The sequence below is a fragment of the Bombina bombina genome, chromosome 2, assembly GCF_027579735.1.
Source record: "Bombina bombina isolate aBomBom1 chromosome 2, aBomBom1.pri, whole genome shotgun sequence".
In the NCBI taxonomy this organism is placed as follows: Eukaryota; Metazoa; Chordata; class Amphibia; order Anura; family Bombinatoridae; genus Bombina; species Bombina bombina.
This window is the reverse complement of record NC_069500.1, coordinates 504,487,425-504,509,368: the sequence shown is the minus strand read 5'-3', so window position 1 is coordinate 504,509,368 and position 21,944 is coordinate 504,487,425. Positions and strand designations below refer to the sequence as shown.

The 21,944-nt window shown below is 38.9% G+C and overlaps 1 protein-coding gene across 1 annotated transcript; it reads left to right on the top strand.

Annotated features, from left to right (window-relative positions):
• Positions 1-17,609: 17,609 nt before the first annotated feature.
• On the top strand, positions 17,610-18,533 carry LOC128647861 (olfactory receptor 6B1-like). The gene has a single exon (XM_053700569.1). The coding sequence runs from the start codon at positions 17,610-17,612 to the stop codon at positions 18,531-18,533; it is 924 nt and encodes a 307-aa protein (XP_053556544.1).
• Positions 18,534-21,944: the final 3,411 nt, after the last annotated feature.

Below are 21,944 nucleotides of genomic sequence, written 5' to 3'. Positions count from 1 at the left end.
CCTAAGTTAAACAGCTCTTTTCCTTAAAAAAAATACAAAGTACTGAAGTCTGGCGGAGAAGGTCCTGTTCCAGGCAGTGAAGTCTTCTTCCAAGCGGCCGACATTTTCATCCAAGCGGGGACCTCCTCCTTCTTCATCCAGGACCAAGCTGGCACGGAGCGGAGATGAGCGCAGAGCAGGACCGGCGACCGTGGAGCCATGGAGCGTGGCTCCACTGTTTTTTCTTATTTAAAGGGACATTCTAGGCCAAAATAAACTTTCATGATTCAGATAGGGCATGTCATTTTAAACAATTTTCCAATATACTTTTATCACCAATTTTGCTTTGTTCTCTTGGTATTCTTAGTTGAAAGCTTAACCTAGGAGGTTCATATGCTAATTTCTTAGACCTTGAAGGCCACCTCTTTTCAGAATGCATTTTAACAGTTTTTCACCACTAGAGGGTGTTAGTTCACGTATTTCATATAGATAACACTGTGCTTGTGCACGTGAAGTTATTTGGGAGCAGGCACTGATTGGCTAAACTGCAAGTCTGTCAAAAGAACTGAAATAAAGGGGCAGTTTGCAGAGGCTTAGATACAAGATAATCACAGAGGTTAAAAGTATATTATTATAACTGTGTTGGTTATGCAAGACTGAGGAATGGGTAATAAAGGGATTATCTATCTTTTAAAACAATAAAAATTCTGGTGTAGACTGTCCCTTTAATTATTTAGTTTTTTGTATTATTTTTGTGTGACATTTATTAAGTTTAAATTAGCTTTATTATTCATTTTAAGTAAGCAACTTTATATAAGCTAATTATAACATTTATATGTATATTATTTATTTATATATATATTAATTTATATTGCTTAAATGTCTGAAGAGAATTCTTTATCAGAAAAATCTGTACAGAATATGATACAGAATTCTATTGATAGTATAAAGCAGCAGTTTAATATTCAGATGCAATCTTTATCTGACATTCAACCTAATGTACATAGAAAAGCTGCTCAAAAAAGTCAATATTTATCTGAACTATCCATAGTTAAGGTTAGTGTAAGGACCTGCAATGGGCCTGTAGCATTATAAGGATATAGGCAGCAAGGGAATGGGACAGGAGAAGAGGTAGTATCTAGTGGGCAACATTGTTGCAAAAGTAAAGAGGGAGGTTTCCTACCTTAAAAAGCCATGCTTAGAAAGTTCCAGCCTCTTCTTCCTGGATCCTGAAGTGGACGAGTTTTTCTGTGTTGAAAGTCTTGCAACATGCAGCGTTCAAGGAGAAAGACCGTCCCTCCAAATAGATTCAAGGGGCTAGCTCCGCCCCCATATGTGTTCTTGTTTTACTTTGTTTTAATGTTAATATTGTATTGCTTCTAAGTGCTGTGGAGCAGTAAAAAGAAAAGGTTATGCAAAATAATTGTCTTTATCTCTTTAATAAAATCTAGATTATTCCTTCACAGAGCTAGGATAATCGGAATTTTCTCATTGTTCTCTCTAAGTTTTTGTCTCACTGTGTACAGTGAAAGAAAAAATAAGGAGGATTTTGAGTAAATATAGAAATACGTTCTGTCTGCAAGTTCAGCCAATTTAAATATATGTGGTTTCACTTACCAGAGGCAGCTATTTCATATAGAAAGTATACCTAAAGGAGCAATTTCCAATAGGTTGTATTAGGTTTTAATAGGTTATTTTAAATACATCAAGGGGAAACTAAGTTTACAGTACGCATAAGTATGTTTTGTCTATGCACAAAAGCATTGTTCTTTGTAAAGGTCTTGAAACAGTGTGAAAATAAAACATGAGGCCAGTTTTGTGGTATCTGTAGTCCTGTATGAGCTGTCATATTGACTTTACCAGAGCTTTTCACTTTGGTTAATATTGGTTAATCATTTCTGTATTTCTAACTTGATTGCAAGGATTAACCATGGACTTGAATATGATTATAAGTTTCCACTTTGTGCTAATTATCAAAAGTATAGGGAGCGTTAGTTACTGCAAAGGTTGAACAAGAGAGGTTGCAAATTTTGTTTCACACGCGACTTGTAATACAAGTTCTAGCGCTATAACTATCATGTCCTCCCAATTGTGTTTATGAGGTACATGGGTAACAGCCATGATTCATATAAGCAATATAATCTCCCCTGTTATCCTTAATATGGCTCAAACCACTATGCACTAACATTTTGGAAGTTGGTGAAATATAGGTATTACCAGGTTACAATTCTCTATAATATGAAAGTCTCTAGTTATTATTTGACTAGTCCTCCTACTATAATGGCTATACCTGCTAGTTTTATGTCTGTTTAAAAAAAATATGTGTGGCCTTTTTGTATTGTAAATAATTTATCTCTTTTGGAATCAACTCAATATGATAGCCAGTCCATTTTACAGATGTATTGAAAGAGGCGTTCCTAATTAGCTTGAGCAGCAGGAAATAAAATTCCATTTTAATTAGAAGCTTAGAACATTTTGGTGGTTATATAGTTTACAATTGTGATATGGGTTATATATATATGTATTTTTTTAACAAAGCTTGATCATGATTGTATTTTTTATTATTTAAATAAATAATGTTGAAAATGTTAACATTAAAGACCTACATAAACAGTAAAGATTTGCTTTTTGTAATGGGCCAAGAGATCAAGAGAACAAAGCAACTGAACTCTAAGGCCTCAATCACAATTTATCTTTGAGCTTTTTCAGATACAAATGTCCAAAATACCAGTGCATTTTTAGCATTTTTGCTATCATTCAATTTAGACAGAAATAGAGCCTTGTTTTTTTCTTTTTACCTATGAAAACAATATTTTTTTTTAGTAGTAGCTAGGCCCATCTTGGTGTTGTTTCCCCACCAAAAGCTATCATATTAAAAAAATTGTTAGCTTTTCACAAACTGGTTTTCTCACTGAAATTATTTACATACAACTTGTACAGTCATAATGCAAATGGATGCAAAAGCTTCTCTGGGAAATATAAAATATAAATAGCAGCCATGCATGGCTTTGCCATTTTATTTTGTAATTAGAAGGCCACTAATTGCAGCTACACACCATACTTCTGAAATTTCTGGCAGTGAAGGGGTTAATTAGTTAGCTGGGAAAGGTTATAGTATTATAGTGTAAGGATTACCCTCCCACCTGACACCTCCCACTTCCCTGAATCCCTCCCAAACAGTTCTTTTCCCCACACCACCTATACTTCTCATCACAATCTTAGGTACTGGCAGACAGTTTGCCAGTATTATGTTTTAGTGATTGCTTTATTTAAAAAAAAAATAATTTACTATATTTATTTATTTTCTGCAGTGTAGGATCCCCTCTTACCATCCAAACCTCCCTGATCCCTCTCAAACAGCTCTCTAAACCTTCCCCCTCCTCATGGTCTCCGCCATTTTAGGTACTGGCAGTTGTCTGCCAGCTCCCAGTTTAGGTATAAATTAAAAATTTTAAAATGTATTTATTATTTTTTCTTTTTTTTCTGTAGTTTAGTGTCCCCCCTCCCCCTTCCCTGCAATTGTGATTGTAGGGTTCCCCAACCTGATTCCCAAAATTTCTGTAGTGTAGCATCCCTCTAATTTCCAAAATTTATTTTCTGCAGTGTTAGGGCCATGCACATTCCTCCCTCCCCTCCCCCTCCACCTCTTTGCCACCCATTCACCTCTCTCCTTCCCTGCCGTGCCTCCCACCAGCACTGAAGGAGATCGTTACTAACAGTGACACAGACCGTGTCACTGTCTGTAATGACATGAATATCTACACACATTTGGTAACGGAGCACCAATCGTGCTCTGTTACCATATGACGACAGATTCCATGCAGCTCAGGAACAGCAGTCTTAGATGTCACTTTACAGCTGAGGCTGCGGATGCTTCTTGAAGTTGCAAAGTATATATACGTTATGTGGTGTGATGGACTTTGTACCGCATGATGTATATATATATATATTTATTTATTTATATATATATATGTCTTAGAGGGTCAAGGAGTTAAAGAAAGAGCTGCAGGTACAGGAGGAAATACAATAGCATCAATAGCATGGTGACAAGTAGCCATGCTACTGTAGTTGTACACAGCAGTTTAATGTCCCTTTAATGATCCTTTAAGATCAATAATGTCTGTCGATCAACAAACACCGAAATCAATACACCAAACAAAAACAACCACCAGAATCCAAATTTGAGTATTTTTACCTTACATCACATCCCTATGGACTTGACAGCCAATCAGAAACATTGACATCATGACTAAGATGCAACACAGTCCCTATCAGTGAGTGTTTCCTTTTATAGTGGGGTTAACAGGGTTAATTGAGTACATGGTTAATTGAGTATCCCATTTCCTTACATTAAACTCCCTCCTTGACCCACTGCAATCTGTATTTCGTCCCCTTCACTTGACAGAGACAGCAATCGTTAAGGTTACCAACAACCTACTTAAAGCAAAATAAAAAGGCCACTTCACTCTGCTTATCCTCCTTGATCTGTCCGCAGCCTTTGATACTGTTGACCACCCTCTTTTGCTCCAAACCCTCCAATCCTTCGGTATCTGTGAGACAGCCCTCTCATGGTTCTCTTCCTACCTGTCAAATCGTACCTTTAGTGTGGCCTTCTCTGGGGCCTCCTCTGCCCCGTAACCACTTTCTGTCGGGGTACTGCAAGGCTCTGTCCTCGGTCCCCCTTCTCTTCTAAATCTACACGTCATCATTAGGTTCCCTAATTAAGTCCCATGGTTTCCAATATCATTTGTATGCCGATGACACCCAAATCTACTTCTCTCCTTCCTTGCTAACCCGTGTCACTAACTGTCTTTCACACATCTCTTCCTGGATGTCCTCTCACTACCTCAAGCTAAATCTCTCCAAAACTGAGCTCCTTATTTTCCCCCCTTCTTCCAAAATCTCCACCCCCCCAATCTCTCTATAACTGTCGACAACTCCATCATTACCCCTACCCTGCATGCCCGATGTCTTGGGGTCACATTTGACTCAGATCTTTCTTTCACTCCTCACATTTAGTCCTTGGCTAAAGCCTGCCGCTTCCACCTTAAAAACATCTCTAAAATTAGACATTTCCTTACACAAGTAACAACTAAAACTTTAAACCACTCTTTCATCCTTTCCCTCCTTGATTACTGCAACTCTGTCCTCTCTAGTCTCCCCAGCTGCTGCCTAGCTCCTTTACAATCCATAATGAATGCCTCTGCCGGACTCATCTTCCTTACACGTCACTCTTCATCTGCTATACCTCTCTGCCAATCCCTTCACTGGCTTCCTCTTGCCTCTAGGAGAACATAAAATTCTCACTCTGACATACAAAGCCCTCAACTGCACTGCTTCCCCCTATATCTCAGACCTTGTCTCCAGATAGGCTCCCTCCCGTCCCCTTCACTCTGCTCATGACCTCCTACTCTCCTCCTCTCTTGTTACCTCTTCACACTGCATTTACAGGACTTCTCCAGACTGGCTCCCATCTTGTCTCACTCCACAATGCTCTCCACTAGTTTTGAATGCTTCAATCACTCCCTAAAGACTACTGTTCAGGGATGCATACAACCTACACTAACCTTTCTTTATACCAGTTCCTCTCCTCTATTGCTATCCCCTGAACCTCCTTAGTATGTAAGCCTAAGAGTCCAGCTGTTTCTAGATCACCTTCTTAAGAGCTGACTACAACAGTGCGTTTGATCTCTATCAATGTTTTGTTGTACTCCGCATTTGTTTATAGCGCTGCAGAATCTGTTGGCACTCTACAAATAACCGATAATAATAATAAATAATGTGAGTGTGTTTTGCATTTTGATAGAATGATGTTTATTTTTAATAAAATATTTTTAATGTAATTTACTGATAGATAAACATTGGTATTGATATCTGTACTGATTTTACAAATGGCAGTCAGTATATTGTAGATATTTTATTAAAATATTTGCATCCATATATTGAATGAAGTATATTATTTGGTGCAAATAAATTGTTGTCAAAATCTTCTGTTGCAGTTGTTGGCATGGGCTGCGCCATCTTGTATTTCTGGTCCTACCAGGCACATATTATTGGCCAATGTATGTTACTGTTTGATCTGTAAGTGTTAAGCATTTATCAAGTGCCTTTGGCTGTTCAATTAGATGTGCCCATTTTGTTGTCGATATTTAATCAATAACTTTTGGTCAGATGGATTGTGATTGCCAAAGTCGATGCTGTCAATGCATCCAATGGGGCCGATTTAACATGCTGTGAATGCAGCAGTTTCCATGGCTTGCGGGAAACATAAGTTAAGAAGCAGCGGTCTTAAGACTGCTGCTCCTTAACTCATCCGCCACCTCAGAGGCGGCGGACAGCAATCATCCCGATCAGATACGATCTGGATGATTGACACCTCCTGCTAGCGGGCGCGGCTGATTGGCCGCAAATCTGTAGGGGGGCGCATTGCACAAACATTTCACTAGAAATGCTTGTGCAATGTTAAATTCCGACAGTGTATGCTGTCGGCATTTAGCTACAGCGGATCATGTCAGCCCGCATCTTAATAAATCGGCCCCTATGGGGGAATTATCCGCTCTTCTCTGCTCCAATATTTTTAAAATACGTTAATGATGTTCTTGTTTGAATTGTGATTTCAAAAAAGGTGTACCGACAGCCAAAAAAAAAAAGCTGATTATAAACACCATCAACAAAACCTCTATATTTGTTGTTTAAATGCTGAATAAATACGTGTAAAGTTTTTATTTCTATAAAGTTTAGTTTTTAAAAAGTAATGGGTGCCGCCATGTTGAAACCTAGGTTTTCCTTATCTAATCTTTTCTGCTGAGGACAATTATGGACAGATATGATGATCAGGGAATGACTATGTGAAATGTCAAGGTCACAGGGCTTAAAGTTCCCTTAACATTGCTATATTCTACACACACTGTTTGCATACTTTATCTAGTTCTAATTGTTCTCTGCTGAATAGATCAAATAAGGGAAACCTAGGTTATCTCATGGCTGCAACTCAGGGTAATTAGCAAACCTACATTTTCCGTTAAATTACAAGAAAAGGGGGTAACATAAATAATGAACATATACTGCAAAATTGTTCTACACATAATTAATTTTTTTTTTACTAATATCTCTTAGGGGCCTACTTATCAAGCTGTCAACTGTGCTGCATTCACCGGCACCAATACGCTCGCCTGACATCGCCTAACTTCGCTGCCACAGACCTGAATACGTTCTCCATATTTAACAAAAAAGCTGTCAAAAAGCCGCGCACCAAGTACGGGGCGATGAGTAGCGGACTGTTGTAAGCTAACAGTCATTGATCTCGCTGCTCTTTGGCTTTTTCCCAGCTTTATTTGTATACTGTCACTAAACACCACCACTATACTAAACTGTTTAACCCCTATCCCGCCGCTCCCGGACCCCGCCGCAAATAAATAAACGTATTAACCCCTAAACCGCCACTCCCGGACCCCGCCGCCACCTACATTATGTTATTAACCCCTATCCTGCCGCTCCCGAAGCCCACCGCCACTCTAATAAATTTATTAACCCCTATCCTGCCGCTCCCGGAACCCACCGCAACTAAATAAACTTATTAACCCCTAAACTGCCACTCCCGGAGCCCACTGCCACTCTAATAAAGTTATTAACCACTATTCCTCCGCTCCCGGAGCCCACCGCCACTCTAATAAATGTATTAACCCCTATCTACCCTAACTATTAGACTAAAATTACATTAAACTATATTAAACTAATAATTAACCTACCCTAACTGTTATATTAAAATTACATTAAACTACAAATTAAATTAACTATATTATATATTTAGAAACCTAACCCTACTCAAATAATTTAAATCTAAACTAAAAAAATTACTAAGTTACAAAAAACTAACAACTTAGTTACAAAAAATAACAAACACTGTTACACAAAAAAATAAACACTAAGTTACAAAAAATAAAAAAGAAATTATCAAAGATTTAAACTAATTACACCTAATCTAAGGGCCCTATGAAAATAAAAAAGCCCCCCAAAATAAAAAAAACCCTAACCTACAATAAACTACAAATAGCCCTTAAAAGGGCCTTTTGCGGGGCATTGCCCCAAAGAAATCAGCTCTTTTACCTGTAAATAAAAAATACAAACAACCCCCCAACAGTAAAACCCACCACCCACACAACCAACCCCCCCAAATAAAAACCTAATCTAAAAAAACCTAAGCTCCCCATTGCCCTGAAAAGGGTATTTGGATGGGCATTGCCCTTAAAAGGGCATTTAGCTCTATTGCACCCAAACCCTAATCTAAAAATAAAACCCACCCAATAAACCCTTAAAAAATCCTAACACTAACCCCTGAAGATCGACTTACAGTTTTGAAGATCTGACATCCATCCTCCAAGAAGCCAGCAGAAGTCCTCATCGAAGCCGGGAGAAGTCTTCATCTAAGCGGCCGAAGTCTTCATCCAAGCCCGCAGAAGTTTTCATCCAGACGGCATCTTCTACCTTCATCCATCCGGCAAGGAGCGGGTCCATCTTCAAGACATCCGACACGGAGCATCCTCTTCTTCCGACGACTCCTGACGAATGAAGGTTCCTTTAAGTGACGTCATCCAAGATGGTGTCTCTTAGATTCCGATTGGCTGATAGAATTCTATCAGCCAATCGGAATAAAGGTTAAAAAAATCCTATTGGCTGATGTAATCAGCCAATAGGATTGAACTTCAATCCTATTGACTGATCCAATCAGCCAATAGGATTGAGCTTGCATTCTATTGGCTGTTCCAATGCAAGCTCAATCCTATTGGCTAATGCAAGCTCAATCCTATTGGCTGATTGGATCAGCCAATAGGATTGAAGTTCAATCCTATTGACTGATTGCATTAGCCAATTGGATGTCTTGAAGATGGACCCGCTCCTCGCTGGATGGATGAAGATAGAAGATGCGGTCTGGGTGAAGACTTCTGAGGGTTTGGATGAAGACTTCGGCTGCTTGGATGAAGACTTATCTCAGCTTCGATAAGGACTTCTGTCAGCTTCTTGGAGGATGGATGTCGGATCTTCAAAACTGTGTCGATCTTCAGGGGTTAGTGTTAGGATTTTTTAAGGGTTTATTGGGTGGGTTTTATTTTTAGATTAGGGTTTGGGTGCAATAGAGCTAATGCCCTTTTAAGGGCAATGCCCATCCAAATGGGCAATGGGGAGCTTAGGTTTTTTTAGATTAGATTTTTATTTGGGAGGCGGGTGGTTGTGTGGTGGTGGGTTTTACTGTTGAGGGGTTGTTTGTATTTTTTATTTACAGGTAAAAGAGCTGATTTATTTGGGGCAATGCCCCGCAAAAGGCCCTTTTAAGGGCTATTTGTATTTTATTGTAGGTTAGGGTTTTTTATTTTGGGGGGGCTTTTTTATTTTCATAGGGCCCTTAGAATAGGTGTAATTAGTTTAAATCTTTGATAATTTCTTTTTTTATTTTTTTGTAACTTAGTGTTTATTTTTTTGTGTAACTTAGTGTTTGTTATTTTCTGTAACTAAGTTGTTAGTTTTTTGTAACTTGGTAATTTTTTAGTGTAGATTTAAATTATTTGAGTAGGGTTGGGTTTCTAAATATATAATATAGTTAATTTAATTTGTAGTTTAATGTAATTTTATTATAAAAGTTAGTGTAGATTAATTATTAGTTTAATATAGTTTAATGTAATTTTATTATAAAAGTTAGTGTAGATTAATTAATAGTTTAATATAGTTTAATGTAATTTTATTATAAAAGTTAGTGTAGATCAATTATTAGTTTAATATAGTTTAATTTAATTTTAAAGGCAAGTTTAAATTGATTATAAGATCGGGATGAGTTAATATTTAATATATAGTTAGCGGGTTGTTAGGTTTAGGGGTTAATACATTTACTTAGTTGCGGTGGGCTCCGGGAGCGGCGGGATAGGGGTTAATAACTTTATGTAGGTGTCGGCGGTTTCGGGGCGGCAGATTAGGGGTTAATAAGTATAATGTAGGTGGCGGCGGTATAGGGGGTGGCAAATTAGGGGTTAATAAGTATAATGTAGGTGGCGGCGGTGTAAGGGGCAGCAGATTAGGGGTTAATAAGTATAATTTAGGTGGCGGCGGTGTCGGGGTGGCAGATTAGGGTTGTTTAGACTCGGGGGTTATGTTAGGGTGTTAGGTGTAAACGTAACTTTTATTCTACCATAGAAATCAATGGGATATTGGGCAGCAGCAAACATAAGCTTTCACTGCTTTCAGACTCCCATTGATTCCTATGGCATCAAACCAGGTACGCTGGGCCGGAATAGTGGCGAGCGTACCTGGTAGGTATTTGTTAACTAGCAAAAGTAGTCATATAGTGCCGAATTTGCATTCGGAACATCTGTAGTGACGTAAGCATCGATCTGTGTCGGACTGAAACCGGCGGATCGTATGTTACGTCACAAAATTCTACTTTTGCCGGTCTGTAGCCTTTGATAAATAAGGTGAATCAAGCTCTCCACAATTACGCTGTGGAATTCCAGCGTATTTGCGGTTGATGGCTTGATAAATAGGCCTCATAGTGTTTAATGTCCCCTCAAATCCGTGCTTAAATGACAGGCAATTTTATAATTATTTAGGAAAGATTTTCTAAAGATTTATCTACACAAACTCCCTAAGACTTAAAAAAGGATTTACGTACTGGTAACATTTTCTAAAGAATTAGAATATTATTATTATTATTATTATTATTATTATTATCAGGTATTTGTAGAGCGCCAACAGATTCCGCAGCGCTGTAAACATAGTCGGTGTACAGGATAGCTTTTGTAGGGGTCAAGTGGGTAGAGGGCCCTGCCGAGAGTATCACTGTTGTAGTCGGCTCTTATGAAGCGATCTGTAAACAGCTGGGCCCATAGGCTTACAATCTAAGGGGTTGAAGGGGAAAGCAATGGCGTTAGGAAAGGTTAGTGTTGGTTGTATGCATCCCTGAATAGTAAAGTTTTTAGGGAGTGCTTGAAGCTGTTAAAACTAGGGGAGAGTCTTATGGAGCGAGGCAGGGAATTCCACAAGATGTGGGCCAGTCTGGAGAAGTCCTGTAAACGTGAATGTGAGGAAGTAACAAGAGAGGAGGAGAGGAGGAGATCCTGAGCTGATCGAAGGGGAGGGGAGGGAGAGTATCTAGAGACAAGTTCTGAGATGTAGGGGGGAGCAGTGCAGTTGAGAGCTTTATATGTCAGGGTGAGGATTTTATGTTTAATCCTAGAGGCAAGAGGAAGCCAGTGAAGGGAATGACAGAGAGGTACAGCAGATGAAGAGCGACGAGTAAGGAAGATTAGTCTGGCAGAGGCATTCATAATGGATTGTAAAGGAGCTGTGCAGCAGCTAGGTAGACCAGAGAGGACGGAATTGCAGTAGTCGAGGCGGGAAAGGATGAGAGAGTGGATTAAAATCTTGGTTGTATCTTGTGTAAGGAAATGTCTAATTTTAGCAATGTTTTTAAGGTGGAAGCGGCAGGCTTTAGCCAAGGACTGGATGTGAGGAGTGAAGGAAAGATCTGAGTCAAGTGTGACCCCAAGACATCGGGCGAGCGGGTAGGGGTAATGGTGGAATTATCAACAGTTATAGAAATTTTGGGGGTGGAGACATTGGAAGAAGGGGGAAAAATAAGGAGTTCAGTTTTGGAGAGATTTAGCTTAAGGTAGTGAGAGGACATCCAAGATGAGATGTGAGAAAGACAGTTAGTGACACGGGTTAGTAAGGAAGGAGGTAGGTCTGGTGCAGAGAGGTAGATTTGGGTGTCATCGGCATACAAATGGTATTGAAACCCATGGGACTTTATTAAGGAACCTAGTGACGACGTGTAGATTGAGAAGAGAAGGGGACCAAGGACAGAGCCTTGAGGTACCCCAACAGAAAGTGGTAGCGGGGCAGAGGATGCTCCGGAGAAGGCTACACTAAATGTACGGGTAGTCAGATAGGAAGAGAACCACGAGAGAGCTGTGTCACAGATGCCAAAGGATTGGAGGGTTTGGAGCAGAAGAGGGTGGTCAACAGTGTCAAAGGCTGCAGACAGGTCAAGGAGGATAAGCAGAGAGAAGTGGCCTTTGGATTTTGTTGCAAGTAGGTCATTGGTAACCTTGACAATTGCTGTCTCTGTAGAGTGATGGGAACGAAATCCAGATTGCAGTGGGACAAGAAGAGAGTTTAGTGTAAGGAAATGGGATAGACGTGCCTAAACTAGCTTTTCGAGGAGCTTTGAGGCAAGAGGGAGTAGGGAAATAGGGCGGTAATTCGAAGGGGAGGTTGGATCAAGGGAAGGTTTTTTGAGGATAGGTGTAACCAGTGCATGTTTTAGAGATGAGGGAAATATACCAGTGCTGAGGGAGAGGTTGAAATTGTGTGTGAGTATGGCGGTGAGGGTAGAAGAGAGGGAGGGGAGTAGCTGTGAGGGGATGGGGTCGAGGGGACAGGTAGTGAGGTGGGAGGACAGTATAAGGGCAGAAACTTCCTCCTCATTAACAGGGGCAAAAGAGCTGCATTTTTGGATATTTGGGTTTTGGGTGATCGTGAGCTTTTGAGGGGGTGAAAGATTGGAAGTATGTTGAGAGTTGATTTCACTTCTGATGGAGTCAATTTTGTTGTTGAAGTTGCTTGCAAAATCTTGAGCTGAGAGAGAGGTTGTGTTAGGAGGTGGGGGTGGGCGGAGAAGAGCGTTGAATGTGTTGAACAGACGTTTAGCGTTAGAGGAAAGAGTAGAGATGAGATTAGAAAAATATTGTTGCTTATAAAGATTAAGGGCAGAATAGTAGTTCAGGATGAACTTGTAGTGAAGAAAGTCAGCTGAACTCCGAGATTTCCTCCAATGTCGCTCAGCAGTACGGGAGCATCTGCGTAGGTATCGTGTCAGAGGAGTATGCCAGGGCTGAGGATGAGAGTGTGGTTTCTGAGCTAAGGTTGGAGGGGCCAGAGTGTCAATGAACGATGTAAGGGTGGAATTATACTGGCAGATAGATTGGTCAGGGCAGGAAAAGGAGGTGATGGATGAGAGGAGAGGTTTGAGGGAGCTAGCGAGCTGATGCAGATCTAGTGACTTAGTGCTTCTGTGAAGTTTGGTGTGAGGGGTAGAGGTAGGGGGAGTTGTAGGTAGGGAAGTGATGTTGCAAGTTAGGAGATGATGGTCAGAGAGAGGAAAAGGGAAGTTTGTTAAATTTGAAAGAGTGCATCGATAGGTGAAAATCAGATCAAGGGAATGACCATCTTTGTGAGTGGGAGAGTCAGTCCATTGTGACAGGCCGAAAGAGGAAGTCAGTTGAAGAAGTTGTATTGCAGAGGAGGCATTGGGATTGTCAAGAGGGATGTTAAAGTCACCAAGAATGAGGGCAGGGGTGTCTGAGGAAAGGAAATAAGGAAGCCAGGCAGCAAAGTGATCTAAAAATTGAGTTGGGGAGCCAGGGGGGTGGTATATGACTGCAACACGTATAGAGAGGGGAGAGAATAACTGAATCATGTGTGCTTCAAATGAAGAAAATGTGAGTGAAGAGAAGGGCTGTATTTGTTGGAAGGTGCAACGAGAGGAAAGTAAAATACCGACACCACCTCCTTGTATATTGCCAGACCTAGGAGTGTGGCTGAAATGGAGACCCCCATGTGACAGTGCAGCAGTGGATGCTGTGTCTGAAGCAGAGAGCCAGGTTTCTGTAAGAGCCAGAAGGTAAAGAGAGTGGGAGATAAAGAAATCATGGATAGAAGTTAGCTTGTTGCAAACAGAGCGAGAGTTCCAGAGTGCACAAGTGAAGGGGGAGGGGTTTTTAGATGTAAGAGGGATGCGATTAAGGTTACCAGAGTTTAGTTTTTGAAGTCTATTGAAAGGCACACAAGGATGTGAAAGGTTAGGAGGTTGTGAGGGACCAGGATTAGGGGAGATGTCACCAGCAGCTAGTATGAGCAAGAGGGAGAGTGACATGAGATGAGAAGCAGATTTGCAGTAATGAGACTATTGTTTGGCTGAAGTGCAGGGGGGAGAGAGAGTATTTAGGAATAAGTAGAGTTCATGAGTACAAAAGTAAGGTGAGTATAAGAGAGATGGGCTAATGAACAGTGCAGGTGGAGAGGGAGAAGGAGTAATTGAGTAATGTAGTTTGTTATAGAGACAAGAGGTAGCAAAAAGGAATATGAAGATATTAAGCATTATTCTGAAAGTGGGAACCAAGTAAACACATAAGACACAGTGTTACAGCAGCACTTGCAAAAGGATACAATGAGATACATAAAACATAGTATTACAAGAGTGCTTGCCTTGTTTCTTGCCCCTTGCCCAATCCTTGTTCAATTCTTGTATAATTCTTAAAAATTAATGCCTCACTTATAAAATGTTCACTTTGAAAATGTGAACATATGCTATTGTTAAACGTACACAGCCCTGTAACCAATGCACACACCCCTGTACAGAATACACCTGTATATGTTTAGTCTTCTGGTTTGTCAACGTCATGCACCTGGTATGTTCCAGTATCACTTCTGATAAGACAATGGGCAATGAATCAAACAGGAACAGGAGCAGATACATATCACTGGCTGCATCCTGTTCTGGTGCTGCACAAGGAGCAGGTCAGGGGTAGATTTATCATGGTGCTAGTGGACATAATTCCGCTACAGTATAGTGTATCATGTCAGCTGCACATCGATAAATTCCAACAGCATACATTCTTGTGAACTGTTGATGCAATGCCGCCCCCTGCAGATTCGCGGCCGCTAGCAGAGGTGTCAATCAGCCCAATCATATCTTTAGAACGCTGCTTCATAACTTCTGTTTCCGTCGAGCCTGAAGGCTCGTGCGGAAACAGGGGTATCAAGCTCCATACAGAGTTTGATAAATCGGCCCTAAAGTGTGCAACTCTGACTGCATTCAAATACATAGTAAAAAAAAAGAAAAAAAATATTTTTTGTTTAAAAAACTATGTTCTATCAAAATTGTATTTTTTAAACTTGAATATCCCTTTAAATAAATCAAACTTCTAACATTAATCTGTGTCATGAATTAGAAATTCATCACCATTCTTTGGAGAGAGAAAAAAAACAAAACAACTGCAACTTGCATCCAATAAATGCTCACTTACCTCATACTGTCGCAAAAAGTAACTGGGAATAAATAGTGCTGCTGCATAGGGTATTGTAGCAGATATTCAGCTTTTGCCAAAATTGTGTTCATAGCTATTTTAAAGCTCAAGCAAAAGAGGATGTGATATCTGACATATAAATTGGTACAGGTAATATTATATGTTTTTTTGTGTTATTTTTTTTCCATTGCTGCTAATATGTGACAAACCAAGCCATTTCTTAGTCTGGCTCTGTAACAATACATTTGTTAAATATCTCGGCTTTTTTACAAATAAACTAAAGCAGGTATAATGCCTGAAAAAAAAAAAATATTGTTAAATAGACCATTTCTAAGAAAAGAATTTTCCACAGTTATCAGGTGAAGCCTTGGTTGTAATACTTTATTCCCACTGCTTTCTGCAGCTAAATCCTTTTCATATAATTCTTTTTTCACATCTATTTATTTCACTTTTTTTCACGTACTTTGTGGTAATCTAATATTCTACTATCTGCTTTTTTTATTTTTTTTTATATTCACTTATTGGACACACATTTCATTTAATAAAGGACTTGTTATGGAGGACAAGGCTATAGTGTACATTTTCTACTTTCTATATATGAATCTGTGATGTCTCTTTCACCTGCTCAAACAGAACATTGGATTCTATACATTTCATAATTACACATTCTCAAATCAGATTAGAAGTAAAAGAAAACCAGTCCAGGACCCCTAACACAATTCTTTAGGAACAGAACATTACAAGTGAGTTTATGCTCTGATTCCCCTCTGTTATTGTAATTATCCTCCAGACTCTTCATATTACCCAGAATTCCATGTCTCTCTCAACTATTAATTAAGAATGGGAAATTTAATCTAAAGAAATATATATATGCGCCTTTATTTATTCACTGGCATATTTTTCTACCTTGAAAACCTGTATAGAAAGACATCCATTGTAGAGCTGCCACATAATACCTTGATTTTTAATTGATTTTATGTTATAGAACTACCAGAAATAGTACAGCCCCTAAAGGGAAAGTACTGCAAACATGTTCCCATTAATTTGTTTTCAATTTTCCAATGTACCTACTGGTGTGTATTCTTTTTTTGTTTTTAACAAATAACTTTACCATTATTTTGTCTTTTGAAGAAGCTGCTTTTGCCTGTGGTATCCTCACTAATACTGAAAACGTCAATACTAAAGTATTGGCTATAGAAAAGCTATTTAAATATAGCCAAACAAAAGAAATTAAACTCCTAGTAGGGTTTAGGAGAGAAATAATTAAGTGGTCATTTTAAATTGTTCTGTCTAAGTATTGGGCTTTGATATACAGACTGAAATAAGATAAAGAAGGGTTTTTGTGTATATAAAGTGATAAGATAAGGAGATCTGATTTCTTTGCAAGATCAGCTAATTTTTAAGGGACACTGAACCCAAATTTTTTCTTTCGTGATTCAGATAGAGCATGCAATTTTAAGCAACTTTCTAATTTACTCCTATTATCATTTTTTCTTATTCTCTTGCTATCTTTATTTGAAAAAGAAGACATCTAAGCTTTTTTTTTATAGTTCCGAACTGTGAACAGCACTTTTTTTTTTATTTGTGGATGAATTTATCCACCAATCAGCAAGAACAACCCAGGTTGTTCACCAAAAATGGGCTGGCATGTAAACTTACATTCTTGCATTTCAAATAAAGATACCAAGGGAATGAATAAAATGTTATAAAAGGAGTAAATTAGAAAGTTGCTTAAAATTGCATGCTGTATCTGAATCATGAATGAACAAATTTGGGTTCAGTGTCCCTTTAAGTGCGGCTTTAATAAACAAAACCTGCAATTTCATATAGAAAAAGAAAGCTAAAAGATACATGTTTCATACATTTTGTTCTCTGCTGCTGGTATAACAAGTTATTGTAATGTCATTAAAGGGTAAACTATTTACAATACACTGTTCCTTTTTGTATTTAAATTACTTTAACTGTTATCAAGCTTTAAAGTGAATGTCAATTTTGATACTAAAGTGCCCGGTTTTTAAAAATTAGATTAAAAACAGGGGCACTTTAATTCATCAAAATTTACATTTCACTCCTGTTGAGAAAAAAAAGCTTATCTTTTAATCTTCACAGTAGCTCCAGCTTCCTCCACCCGTCGCAAAGCCTCTTCCTGGGTCTAAAATGAGGAATCTGGCTTCCTCCAATCACGGCGTTGAATCAGACACTGATTCCCCCGGGGGGGAAGCCGTGATTGGAGGATGACCTATCCATCATTTCTGATGTCAGAAATGGCTTACAACGGCCGGAGGAAGCTGGAGCTGCTGTGAAGATTTAAAGGTAAGTTTTTTTTCACAACAGGAGTGAAATGTAAATTTTGATGAATTAAAGTGCCCCTGTTTTTAATAAAATTTTTAAAAACCGGGCACTTTAGCATCAAAATTGACATTCACTTTAATTATGTATGTACAATTAAACTCACACAAATTTCAAAATAAATAGTTGTTAGTAAATTAAAGCAAACTTTACAATCCCATTTCAGTAAAATGCATTCTTTATACATAACAGGAATATAAGAGGATAATGGAAGAAGGTGGAAACATAACCACAAGCATTGGCAGCTTTGTTCTCTTAGGATTTCCAACTTCACGGCCTGTTCAGATCCTACTTTTTTTCATTTTTTTCTTAGCTTATATACTGACCCTTTTAGAGAATTTGTTTGTAATTGGAAGTATTTGGAGCAGCTCCAAGCTGCATAAACCTATGTATTTCTTCTTGGGTAACTTGTCATTCCTGGAGTTATGGTATGTTAATGTCACTGTCCCTAAACTGCTGTCAATATTCCTGATGGAGAGCAGGCACATTTCTTTCATTTCTTGCATGTCACAGCTTTACTTCTTCATTTCATTGGTCTGCACAGAATGTGTTCTATTGGCTGTTATGGCATTTGATCGTTATGTTGCCATCTGCCACCCCTTGCACTATGTCACCATAATGAGCTGGCAACTCTGCTTCTTTTTAGCTTGTGGCTCCTGGCTCACTGGATTCCTTATATCTGTGATTAAGATTTACTACATCTCAAGTTTACATTTTTGCCATTCTGGTCTCATTAATCACTTTTACTGTGATATTTCTCCGTTACTCAACCTGTCCTGTTCAGACATGAAAGTGGCTGAGCTTGTGGATTTTATCCTTGCTTTATTTATTCTTCTTGTCCCACTTTCACTAACAATCATCTCATACACGTGTATTCTTATCACCATCTTCCACATTCCAACCTCCAGGGGTCGACTAAAGGCCTTCTCTACTTGTGCTTCCCATCTAGTAGTAGTTGTTATATTTTATGCAGCTACTCTTTTCATGTATGCTAGACCCAGCAGAGCTCATTCATTTAACTATAACAAACTGGTATCTGTAGTCTACACAATTATTACTCCATTACTTAATCCCATTATATACTGCCTTAGGAACAAGGATGTGAAGGAGGCTTTGTGGAAACTGATATGAGTATCTTCTGACCCACTATGCTCTTTTTAAATTGATTACTTTCATTTTTAAAATAAAGAAATAATTGTTTCCCTCTAAATAGCTTGTTCAAGTAATAAAACCAGTTTACAACTGAGTGATTTAGCATATGGTCTTTCAATGGAACGAATAACTTCCAAAGGACAAAAAACAGCAATATTAAAATGTTTTAATGTGCTAGATTACACAGAACTATGGGCCACATTTATTAAATACCAGATGGACAAGGTTTGCGTCTGTGAACCTGTCCACCTGGGATCACAGAAAGTGTCTGCTTGTGCAATGCCGCCCCCCTGCTCAAGCTATCCCAATGGCGAGCGAGTAGGGGCTGTCAATCATCCCAGGCAAACGTGACCTGGTGATTTTAATCTGCTGGTTTACAGGTTCGGAAGCAGAGGTCTGATAACTGCTGATTCTTATCTATCGGATGCAGGCTCACTCATGTAAGCCTGCAGCAACCCCTGAAAAAACATAACACCCCGCCTTTTTATACAAGTTTGGGAACACTGCTCAGGTAATTGTTTTTTACTGTTCATAAAATTAGGCTGAAATTTCTTCTTGAAATTTCCTGTTATTTGGATTGTGTTTATGTAATAGTATTTTTAAACTGCCAATTTATTAGTAAAATGTATAATGCTTTTTATTATCAACAAGAAATGTTCTCACTGAACTTACAACAAAATCATTTATTTAAAAAAAAAAATCACTGTAATGTTTCTGGGGCACTGAACCCTTTCGTTAGACCTGTTCTTGAACAGGTCTAACGAACCCTTTCACTGAACCCTTTCGTTAGACCTGTGTAGAAATGCTAATGTGCAGAAAAAAAACAGCGCTTCGTGCTCACTTGAATTGCTTTAAACTATGCTATGAGAATTTAGCTTGAATTTGCTTCTGAAATGTAAAGCAGAATTTATGTGCAGCTAAAACTGTGACAGACAACACTGTCTTCCCACATTATAACCCCATACAAATGTATTGTATGTGCTGTGCCAGTATCTTTGTGACAAACATTTCTACTGTCTTTAGCTGTCATTTATTTGTTGTTTACTTTAAATGCTCCTGTTTATATGCTATCTAGTGAAAGTTACTACATACACATACACAATGTCCTTGCACTCAACGAAGCAGTAGTAGGCGGACTTTGTAAAAAACATCCTCTTTATTGATATACTTCCATAAAAACTCAACTTCAAGTAACTTCAAAGCCAAACACGTTTCGTTAGATACAACATAACTTTTTCAATCGCCTCTTGTGTTTTTTTTACAAAGTCCGTCTACTACTGCTTCGTTGAGTGCAAGGACATTTTGTATGTGTATTCATCTTTTCTGGAGATGGTGATGAGGTTTACGGTCGGTCTTGGGCACCCTTGAAGCAGTGCAGCAATGCAGTGGTTCCTGTGATCATTCTAGTTTCCGTGGGGAACAATTTTCAAAAACACAACCTTAGAGAGCGCACTGCGTGAAGAGCGAAAAGAGCGTGAAGAACGTGACCGTGGGTGTGGATGAATGGGACGGAGAGAAGTTCTGGAGCGCTAACAAATGGATTTCCGAGAGTTACTACATACCTGGGTATTACACTTATTTTATATATTGGCTATGGAATGCTTAAAGGGACAGTCTACTCCAAATGTTTATTGTTTAAAAAGATACATAATCCATCCTCCCTACTTCTCCTTTTCCATGTCTATTTAAAAGACAAATTAAAGTCAGTTATGAAAGGGCCATTAAAGTCAACTTAAAGGGACAGTCTACTTCAGAATTGTTATTGTTTAAAAAGATAGATACTCTCTCTTCTGCTTTCAGGTATGTGAAAAGAGTCCCTCTTCATCTGCAAACTATTTACTGCATTCTAGTGCTCTCTCCTCTCCTGTAACTCTCTTTTGGTATCATTTATGTGTATATGTATAGTGAGCAAATGATTTTAGGTTGTTAATTTAGTCCTGCATTTATTGTAATGTTATCCCAATGTCTTACTTATAATGTTTTGTTAATTGCCATGTGATGCTCAATCCTTATCAATACTTGCTATTATTCTTACATTTATAGCTCCAACCTCCTCCAAATTTTACTGTCTGTTTACTTAACTTATCTCACCCTGACCTGACCAGAATCTAACTTTTCAAGTGGCCTTTTATTTGTCTTTGACAAATCAAACTAATTTAGTGGACCCGGCTGACTTCCCTGCTTATATATTTAACACTAGTTTGGGTTGTGCATTGCCTGGGCAGTGTGCATTGTCACAATAGCATATGTTCACATTTGTGAAGTGAACATTTTCTAAGTGAGGCATTAAGATAAGAATTATACAAGAATTGAACAAGGACTGGACAAGGGGCAAGACACAAGCCAAGTACTCGTCATTTTGTGTTTTAAGTATCTCATTGTTTCCTTATGCTAGTGTAACTGTAATTCTGTGTTTTATGTGTTTAATTGGTTCCCACTTTTGTAAAAATGCTCACTATATTCATATTCCTTTTTGCTACCCCTTTCCTCTATAACAAACTACTTTACTCAATTACTCCTTCCCCTCTCACCACCTGCACTGTTCATTAGCCCATCTCTCTTAAACTCACCTTACTTTTGTACTCATGAACTTCACACATTCATAGACTCCCTCTCTCCCTCCTGCACCTCACCTCTTTATTACAAATCTGCATCTCACCTCATGTCACTCTCTCTCTTATTCGTACTAGCCACTACCCCCTTCACTTGTGCACTCTGGAACTCTTGCTCTGTTTGCAACAAGCTCACTTCTATCCATTCTATCCACCTCTTTATCTCCCACTTCCACTCCCACAACCTTTTGGATCTCACAGAAACTTGGCTCTCTCCTTTAGACATAGCATCCACTGCTGCATTGTCACATGGGTTTTCCACTTCAGCCACACTCCTAGGTCTGGTAACAGACAAGGAGGTTTTGTAGGTATTTTACTCTCCTCTCACTGCACCTTTCATCAAATTCAACCCATTTCTTCCCTTACATTTTCCTCATTCGAAACCCACATGATTTGCTTATTCTCTCCCCTCCCTATACGTGTTGCAGTAATATACCACCCCCCTGGCTCCTCAACTCAATTTCTAGATCATTTTGCTGCCTGGCTACCTTATTTCCTTTCCTCAGACACCCTGCCCTCATTCTTGGTGACTTCAACATCCCTCTTGCCAATCCCACTGCCTCCTCTGTACAACAACTTCTGCAACTTCCTTCCTCTTTCGTTCTGTCATAATGGACTGACTCTCCAACTCACATAGATGGTCACTCCCTTGATCTGATCTTTAGCTATAGATGCACTATTTCAAACTTCACAAACTCCCCTTTTCCACTTTCTGACCATCATCTCCTCACTTGCAACAACTCATCCCTCCCTACAACTCTTCCTTCTTCTACCCCTC

Excerpts from the sequence above, each read along its gene's own strand:
- LOC128647861 (XM_053700569.1), top strand. The coding sequence starts at position 17,610 with ATGGAAGAAGGTGGAAACATAACCACAAGCATTGGCAGCTTTGTTCTC.